This window comes from Perca fluviatilis, chromosome 9, assembly GCF_010015445.1.
Source record: "Perca fluviatilis chromosome 9, GENO_Pfluv_1.0, whole genome shotgun sequence".
NCBI lineage: Eukaryota > Metazoa > Chordata > Actinopteri > Perciformes > Percidae > Perca > Perca fluviatilis.
In genome coordinates, this window is record NC_053120.1 from 26,806,494 (window position 1) to 26,816,074 (window position 9,581).

General features: G+C 37.1%; 3 protein-coding genes across 4 annotated transcripts; all 3 read right to left on the minus strand.

The window, feature by feature from the left end:
* Positions 1–2,033: 2,033 nt before the first annotated feature.
* On the minus strand, positions 2,034–3,729 carry LOC120565495 (duodenase-1-like). The gene is made up of 5 exons (XM_039811322.1): positions 3,603–3,729; positions 3,367–3,514; positions 3,121–3,259; positions 2,550–2,783; positions 2,034–2,444 (listed from the first exon to the last, which is right to left on the minus strand). The coding sequence occupies exons 1-5, from the start codon at positions 3,658–3,660 to the stop codon at positions 2,292–2,294; spliced, it is 732 nt and encodes a 243-aa protein (XP_039667256.1). The 5' UTR covers positions 3,661–3,729; the 3' UTR covers positions 2,034–2,291.
* Positions 3,730–4,370: 641 nt separating this feature from the next.
* Positions 4,371–7,635, minus strand: LOC120565005 (duodenase-1-like). 2 transcript variants are annotated; one of them, XM_039810291.1, is made up of 5 exons: positions 7,571–7,635; positions 5,993–6,140; positions 5,746–5,884; positions 5,175–5,408; positions 4,371–5,065 (listed from the first exon to the last, which is right to left on the minus strand). In XM_039810291.1, the coding sequence occupies exons 2-5, from the start codon at positions 6,091–6,093 to the stop codon at positions 4,913–4,915; spliced, it is 627 nt and encodes a 208-aa protein (XP_039666225.1). In that variant the 5' UTR covers positions 6,094–6,140; positions 7,571–7,635; the 3' UTR covers positions 4,371–4,912. The 2 variants fall into 2 exon arrangements, with proteins under 2 accessions (XP_039666225.1, XP_039666226.1); XM_039810292.1 differs by lacking the exon at positions 7,571–7,635 and adding an exon at positions 6,229–6,354.
* On the minus strand, positions 7,135–8,773 carry LOC120565004 (duodenase-1-like). The gene is made up of 5 exons (XM_039810290.1): positions 8,689–8,773; positions 8,456–8,606; positions 8,144–8,276; positions 7,749–8,006; positions 7,135–7,643 (listed from the first exon to the last, which is right to left on the minus strand). Exons 1-5 carry the CDS (start codon positions 8,744–8,746, stop codon positions 7,485–7,487), a joined length of 759 nt encoding a protein of 252 aa, XP_039666224.1. The 5' UTR covers positions 8,747–8,773; the 3' UTR covers positions 7,135–7,484.
* Between the last annotated feature and the right edge of the window lie 808 nt (positions 8,774–9,581).

Genomic DNA, 9,581 nt, shown 5'->3' on the forward strand with positions numbered 1-9,581 from the left:
TCATTTATTAATTGCAACAGTACACATGTAGTGTACCTTCTAAAGTGCCCTTGTGGACTGGCGTATATAGGCCAAACAAAACGTCAATTCAAACTAAGGGTATCTGAACATAAGACAGCTATTCGCACCCAGAACTTAACTTATGCCATGGCGAGGCATTATAAGCAGGCCAATCATGCATCACTGAGGTTCTGGGGAATTGAGAAAATCACACCCACATCCAGCGGTGGTGATATCATTAATAAACTCCTATGCAGGGAAGCGTTTTGGATACATACACTCGGCACTTTAGAACCTCTAGGTCTAAACGAAGAATTTAATCTGACTTGCTTTCTCTAATGTCAAAGTATGTTAAAGTATAGTATTTAAGATGAATATACTTTTATTCCCATTGTACTGTGAACATTTTTTTGTATGTTTTTATTCACTTTTGACCTGTTTGGGGGCATTTGCCCTTTAATGACTGATTAATGAGTGTAACACCTTGGTTGAGATGGGTGTATCTTCAGATAGCCACCGCCCCTCTTGTGCACAATCACCCCTTTTGATGATTCTTATTAAGGGCTTTATTGCCCATTCTCTCCAAGGACTCTGATGAAGATGTAACCTTACATCGAAACGTTAGTCACTGTTATGCCCCTTAAGAAATAAAACCATTAAGTAAGAAGACATCTGTGTAGCACCGCCAAGTTTTTGTTAAGTTAAATCATAGCTTATTATTAAGCCATCTCACCCCTTCAGCTGGTACAAAACGCAGCAAAAACGCACATACTGGAAGACATGATTATATGAGCCCTGTTTAAGCCTCTCTTCGCTGGTTGCCACGCAGTTTTAGAATTGATTTTAAGATTTTACTGAACACGGACGACCGGCTCAAAAGTCACGGTGGCCGGGCTATTATGGCCCAGGCCCCTAACTTCTAGAGATCCCTGCTGAGGGTCTGAGAATTGCAGAATCAGTGACATCTTTTAAATCACATTCTCAAAAAATGTATTTCAAAAAGGCCCTTTACTAACGTAACCACATTGTTTTATTTTGAACATTTCATATTTGTTTATTATTTGAGTTTTTATTAAATCTTATATTATCATTGGATATTTTATTATTTTATTTTCTGTAATATTTTTTTTAAATGTAATTTCTGTTTTACTTATGTCTTACCATATAATGTCTTACCATATAATGTCGTTCTTATAAGATTACTGGTATTATACCACTTAAAACTATTCCTTTTGCCTGAATGAACACAATGCAAGATCTGTGTTTTCACATGTTCACGTCTTTGAGTGAAGTGTCATGAAAATGAATCTCAAATGAGTCATAATGTAGCTCATTTACTGTACAGGACTGTTTCATTCTTAATTGATTCTCATTTATCATTACCCTTCAGCTGAGCTTAACTTTATTCTAAGAAGGCATTGAGCTATATATAATACATTAAATAATGATGAGGTCATGGTTATGAGTTAAAGAGTAAAAGAGTTGCAATAGCTTTGTTTCTTTTCCAATTTGGTTAATTAACACATTATTTTTATTCGTTATCACCCATCAACACACTGCTTCTGTAATGATCTGCCTTTCTGTAATAAAGCCTCTTCAACTCAAATGAATGAACATCTGCCGACACAAGCCAGTTACACTAGCTCTACTACATCCTACTGTACATCACACCTACTCTAAGACATGTTGTGGGTTCCTGGAAAACAGATTTGAATTTAAACAGCATTTGTGTGTTGTAATAAAGGACAGAGAAAACCATTTGTTGAGACATTTCTTTCTTTATTTTGACTTTCCGCGAGCAAACACTGACAGAGTGACTCAGACACACACAGCAGTAAGAATTACCGGTTTACATACAGTAAAGGCAATGCGTCTGTTACCTTATTTGACAGAAATCTATATGCTTTTGCCTGTTATTTCTGACAATTTGACAAACAAAAATGTATATTATGCTTGAGTAAATGAAACCCCAATTAACAAAAGTGGTTTTAAAAAAAATGATATTAATATTCAAATAAATCACAGGAATATATTCATATTCAAGTTTATGTTCTGCTCGTTCAAAGGTTGTTTGATTAAATTTGAAATTGCTCTTAAACACATTTAGAGAGGATTTGAATTGCTATTTTTATTCCCAGTTCTTACCATTTTGTAGCTGGTGACTTTCCTTTGGGGATGGCTAAAACCTCCTTGGGGGGCACCAAAAAAATCTCTTTGCAGTTAAAAAACCCTGCACAACTCCCCCTCCCAAATACAATTAAAATATGCTGAAGCAAAGCTTTGTGGAACATTTAACAATATTTTTTTCCCAGAACCCTGTTGATCCAGGTAAGACTCTTTGAGATATCCGTGTAGACGTTGGGACCATCACAGGCTTCATTTTTGTAGAAAGATGCGACACCAACAGCAGTCCCGTCGCACACCAGGGGACCACCCAAATCACCCTGTGAGCAGGTAATATCTTTAGTTGTTCATTCAAGAGGATGTAAGATGTTGATACATTTGGAATAGAAATCACTTTTTTTTAAATAAACAGACAGAAAACATACATTACATAATCCTTTGTCTCCACAGATAACATTGGCAGGAAGACCAGACCATTCCTTCTTACAGACGTCCTGGTTGGTGATAGACACATTCACCACCCTCAGCACATCAACTGTATGCCTATTGCTTTCAGTGAAACCCCATCCTGCTACACTGCACTTTTCGTTGATGTTTATTTCAGAAGTTGGAAGTTGAATTGGTTGTCCTTTAAAGTGCCAGTGATCCTTCCCACCCAGCTGGAGACACACACAATCAAAAAAGTAAAAATGAAGACTTTAGGTAAACAATTGCTAGAAATCGGAGCTGATGAATCATTTAAATGAAGGTTATTGTTAGCAGTGTTACAGTATATGCACTGGTTGCGATAGTGCTGTGTGTTTTTTTATTTAGGTTTAAATTACATAATTTGCCATTTTGCATTTCAGGGACATTTTCATTTGATACAGTTTCACTGACCCTTCTTTACATTTACCCCCACCAGAAATGTTTCAAGTGTTCAAATCAATCGTACCAACCTAACAACCTAAAAATGCACTACTCGTCAACTACTTGGTTGAATGAATATATACTTACTTTGAGGAGCATGATGTCATTCTCTTGTGTGTCACTCTTATAGGATGGGTGTTTAAAGATCTTTTCAATGTATTTCACTGTTTTCTCAACCCGGCTGAGATCGTGGCTGCCAAGAACAACCTTGGCTTTTCCCCTTTCCCTGAAAAAGTAACAATTGGGAGGTTGTTATTGGATTTCCTCAAGTTGTGCCAGCAATAAACAACATCAAATGAATAAATGAATGCTGGAAGAGGAAATGTAACTCACACACGACAGTGTGCAGCAGTGACCACAAAGTTATCACTGACAAGGAATCCTCCACATACATGCCGACTATGATCGCCCTGCACCGAGGCCATATACAGCATCGACTTCTCTGGGGCTTTTTTCCCATCTATGATTGCACTCCCAAGTTCTAAAAACATAAGAAAATAAAAAGGAGTTAAAATGAGTAAATATCACATTTGCAGGATGAAGACAAGTAGTCAGATTGTGCGTCTTACCGCTTTGTCCGAGAAATGCCAGAACATGAAAAAGCAGAAACTTGTAAAGGCCGTGCATAATGGCGACAGGACGACCAACCTGTTGTATTGAGGCTGTCAAGTCTATTCTCTTTATACAGCAGAGTTTGATCTTCACAAGTTGATATCCATCTACTTTATCTTGACTTCCAGCCACATCCTATGGGCGATGCTATTTTGCAATTTTGCACAGCACATACATCATGTGATTAGTACGTGTGAACTCACTCGTACAGTTCCTATTCTTCTTTCATGTCATTCCCCATTCAATTTTGTATTTATATTAAATGTTATATTAATACATTCAATAGGGCTGCTGCTCACCGAGCAGTCCTCTCTGTTTCATCCTCCCAGGATGTGGCATCTACATCCAGCTTGAACCAGGGAACATTGATGGAACAAAATCAGACTGCAGGGCTTAAGAACTAAATCTATTAATCAAAGGTGACCTGCGTTGAGCTTGAGACCTTGGACAGACTGAACACACGGGATGTGTCCCCATCACCAATATCTTTAACAAATCTATTCCTAACATTATTTCTGTGTCAGTGCAGCCATGTCTTGGTATGGGTAAGACAGTGTCTTGCTTAGTTTTTGCAGCTTTATTTCTAATGGTATAGCCAAACCAAATTTGACATGTTAACACGCTAACATGCTGTATAGATGAGCTGTAAGTCATTATTAAGACCAATGGGTTTTCCAAATTTGGTAACAGCATTTGTGTGTTCTAATAAAGGACAGAGAAAACCATTTGTTGAGACAATTATTTTATTTATTTTGCCTTTCAGTTAAAGAGCAAACACTGACAGAGTGACTCAGACACACACAGCAGTAAGCATTACCGGTTTATGTACAGTAGAGGCAATGATTCTGTTACCTTATTTGACAGAAATCTATATATATTTGCCTGTTATTTATGACAGTTTGATGAACAAAAATGTATATTATGCTTGAGTATATGAAAACCCAATTAACAAAAGTGTTTTAAAAAAAATGATATCAATATTCAAATAAATCACGGGATATATTCATATTTATATTCAAGTTTATGTTCTGCTTGTTCAAAGGTTGTTTGATTTCATTTGAAATTACTCTTAAACACATTTAGAGAGGATTTGAATTGCTATTTTTATTCCCAGTTTTTACCATTTAGTTTCTGTTGACTTTCCTTTGGGGATGGCTAAAACCTCCTTGGGGGGCACCAAAAAAATCTCTTTGCAGTTAAAAAACCCTGCACAACTCCCCCTCCCAAATACAATTAAAGTATGCTGAAGCAAAGCTTTGTGGAACATTTAACAATATTTTTTTCCCAGAACCATTTTGATCCAGGTAAGACTCTTTGAGATATCCGTGTAGACGTTGGGACCATCACAGGCTTTATTTTTGTAGAAAGATGCGACACCAACAGCAGTCCCGTCGCACACCAGGGGACCACCCAAATCACCCTGTGAGCAGGAAATATCTTTAGTTGTTTATTCAAGAGGACATAAGATGTTGATACATTTTTGGAATAAAAACCACATTTTTTTTTAAATAAACAGACAGAAAACATACATTACATAATCCTTTGTCTCCACAGATAACATTGGCAGGAAGACCAGACCATTCCTTCTTACAGACGTCCTGGTTGGTGATAGACACATTCACCACCCTCAGCACATCAACTGTATGCCTATTGCTTTCAGTGAAACCCCATCCTGCTACACTGCACTTTTCGTTGATGTTTATTTCAGAAGTAGGAAGTTGAATTGGTTGTCCTTTAAAGTGCCAGTTATCCTTCCCACCCAGCTGGAGACACACACAATCAAAAAAGTAAAAATGAAGACTTTAGGTAAACAATTGCTAGAAATCGGAGCTGATGAATCATTTAAATGAAGGTTATTGTTAGCAGTGTTACAGTATATGCACTGGTTGCGATAGTGATGTGTGTTTTTTTATTTAGGTTTAAATTACATAATTTGCCATTTTGCATTTCAGGGACATTTTCATTTGATACAGTTTCACTGACCCTTCTTTACATTTACCCCCATCGGAAATGTTTCAAGTGTTCAAATCAATCGTACCAACCTAACAACCTAAAAATGCACTACTCGTCAACTACTTGGTTGAATGAATATATACTTACTTTGAGGAGCATGATGTCATTCTCTCGTGTGTCACTCTTATAGGATGGGTGTTTAAAGATCTTTTCAATGTATTTCACTGTTTTCTCAACCCGGCTGAGATCGTGGTTGCCAAGAACAACCATGGCTTTTTCTATTTCCCTGAAAAAGTAACAATTGGGAGGTTGTTATTGGATTTTCTCAAGTTGTGCCAACAATAAACAACATCAAATGAATAAAATGAATGCTGGAAGAGGAAATGTAACTCACACACGACAGTGTGCAGCAGTGACCACAAAGTTATCACTGACAAGGAATCCTCCACATACATGCCGACTATGATCGCCCTGCACCGAGGCCATATACAGCATCGACTTCTCTGGGGCTTTTTTCCCATCTATGATTGCACTCCCAAGTTCTAAAAACATAAGAAAATAAAAAGGAGTTAAAATGAGTAAATATCACATTTGCAGGATGGAGACAAGTAGTCAGATTGTGCGTCTTACCGCTTTGTCCGAGAAATGCCAGAACATGAAAAAGCAGAAACTTGTAAAGGCCGTGCATAATGGCGACAGGACGACCAACCTGTTGTATTGAGGCTGTCAAGTCTATTCTCTTTATACAGCAGAGTTTGATCTTCACAAGTTGATATCCATCTACTTTATCTTGACTTCCAGCCACATCCTATGGGCGATGCTATTTTGCACTTTTGCACAGCACATACATCATGAGATTAGTAATGCGGTGAACTTTACTCGTACAGTTCTCTATGTCTCTTTTTTTGTCATTCCCCATTCAATTTTGTATTTATAATTAATGTTATATTAATACTTTCAATAGGGCTGCTGCTCACCGAGCAGTCCTCTCTGTGTCGTCCTCCCAGGATGTGGCATCTACATCCAGCTTGAACCAGGGAACATTGATGGAACAAAATCAGACTGCAGGGCTTCAGAACTAAATCTATTAATCAAGGGTGACCTGCGTTGAGCTTGAGACCTTGGACAGACTGAACACACGGGATGTGTCCCCATCACCAATATCTTTAACAAATCTATTCCTAACATTATTTCTGTGTCAGTGCAGCCATGTCTTGGTATGGGTAAGACAGTATCTTGCTCAGTTTTTGCAGCTTTATTTCTAATGGTATAGCCAAACCAAATTTGATATGGTTAACACGCTAACATGCTGTATAGATGAGCTATAAGTCATTATTAAGACCAATGGTTTGTCCAAATTTGCTAAAATATTTACACTCCCCTTCATTCAAAATGACACACCACAGAAGAGATAATCCATAATTATTATTATTATTATTAGTAGTAGTAGTAGTAGTAGTAGTAGTAGTAGTATTGTTTCTTAAAATATAAATGCAACTCGAGTGGTCTGATGAGATTGAAATAAATTAAACATGGTATTTGAAATAAACATTTATTTTGAATTGTCGTCGTACTTACAGAGCAATCTGAGACACCACAAAACCTCCATAGTACAATAAATGTATGCTAAAGTAAAACTTTTTTAAAGCTTTTTACTCATATGCATGAGTACATGATACATGTCAGGATGCTTTGGATCAATAAAAAAAAAAAGAAAAAAGAAAAAGCCAGCTCATGATAATAAAGAAAGTATGTCAGTTGTTAAGAATTCTGGAAAAGTGAGTTTTAAGACAAGATTTAAAGGCAGCAACAGGAAGTAGAATGTTGTTCTAAAGCCAATGAGCTAGTACAATATATAACAATAAAAGCATGCTGAATTGTTACATTTAACTATTCTCTTCGAGAGTTTTATTGATCCAGACAAGGTATTTTGATATGTCCATGTAGATGTTGGGAAAATGTGGGTAATTACAGTTGCTCTTGTGATTGAAAGACACGACACCAACAGCCTCGCCGCCGCACACCAGAGGACCGCCAGAATCACCCTGTGAGGAAGAAGAGTTTTCATTTCTTTATTTATTATTTGGTTTGAGATATTTGTAGCATTTCTATACCAACTGACATTTTCTATAAACACACAGAACACTTACCTGACAGAATCCTTTCTTTGTTTTATATCCACCTGCACAGATCACTTTGGCAGGAAGACCAACCCATGTCTTCTTACAGACGTCCTGGTTAATGATGGACACAGTCACCACTCTCAGCTCATCAACTGTTCTAAATGTACTAGTTTCAGTATAACCCCATCCAGCTACACTGCACTCTACGTTTTCTGTCATGTTCTTTTCATCTTTGGGAAGTGGAATTTGTTGTACTCTGTCGTTCAGTCCAATGCTCCTACACAGCTGGAGACACACAAAGTCAGAAAGTAAAAACGAATACAATGTCTAATTTCATAACTAACTTCTTTTAATTCATCAGACTTTAATTTAACAAACAATGGCTGGAAGTTGGAGCTGATAATGAAAATTAAATATCTTACTTTGAGGAGCATGAGGTCATTCCCATTTGAGACATTCTCATAGTGCGGATACTTGAATTTCGTTATGCTGTACCTCATTGAGTCATCAGCCTTTGTGAGATCGTGGGTGCCAAGAACCACACTTGTTGGTTTTCTGATTGAATGATCATAGAGAGGTTGTTAGTAGTTTCTGAAGTTGTGCCGACAAATCAAATCACATAAATTAAAATGCAAAAACTGATGCATTGTTTTGCTAAATATTAGTTTTTTTTTTTTCATTATTATTTCTAATTACATAAATCAAAGCTTGCTGAAAGAGGGAAAGCAACTCACTCATCATCACAGTGTGCAGCAGTGAGCACAAAGTTTTCACGGATGAGGAATCCTCCACATACATGATGTTTGGAGGAGTTCTGCACCGAGGCCATATACAGCATTGAATTCTCCGGGGCTTTTTTCCCGTGTATGATTACACTTCCATGTGCTGTAAAATAAAAGTAAAATCAAAATCAGGTAAATGTTCTATTAAAAGGTTGGATGAATAATAACAATATTGGTAATCTTACCGTTTCGTCCGAGACATGTCAGAACATGAAAAAGCAGAATCTGGTGCAGAGCATGCATGATGCCAGCAAGACTTTTCTACTTGGGGGTTTCAAGTTGACCCTTTTATACAGTAGTTTGCGTTTCATCTCAAACTCTTACCACATCCTTTGGGCAATGTACGATTGCAAGTCTGCAGTTTGCATTATCTGTGCATTATCTTGTTTGCTGTCTGAAACACATTATGGTCAGTATGTGAACCGTTTAACACAGTCTGCCACATTCATTCATTCAATCTTTTTCCTTCTTACTTTTTATGTCATTCATCATTCACGTTTGCATTTAGGACCCTTCAGACTCTTGATTAAGTTCATTCTGACTTTGAGACCTCCCTTCCTCATTACTTATTATTGCATTGCTCTCTATGATTTATAACGTGATGTTATGATGTTCTAGTATTTCCACGTGATGTGTCTTAGGTTGTAAGCAGACATTGTTTTATTCAGTCCACAAGGGGGCGCTTTAGTTTCATTGTCGTGTTGAGTCTAAAAGCTACTTTGCTGAGTTTTATTCTAGAACTTTACACTCTCCTCACTGTTTAAGTTCATAATAAGTCAACTTAAAGTGGGTGAATTTGATGAGTCAGCAACACTTTGTTGTCTTTATATTTAACTGAACATTTAGATACTAATGATAAGATACCAGATACTAATTATTTTCTGCTGCGTCACCATTTGGCTGTTTGGGATTTTGGTAAAACAGCCCACTCAAACATTACTTCTGAATTCTGCAACAGACCATATGAACCACAGAAACCGTTCCGTGCTTTAGATTGAAGCAACAATTTCTCCCTGTCACAGTTATGAAACTAATGTGGTAGTTTAATCGCAATGATCATGTTTATCTGCAGATGGTG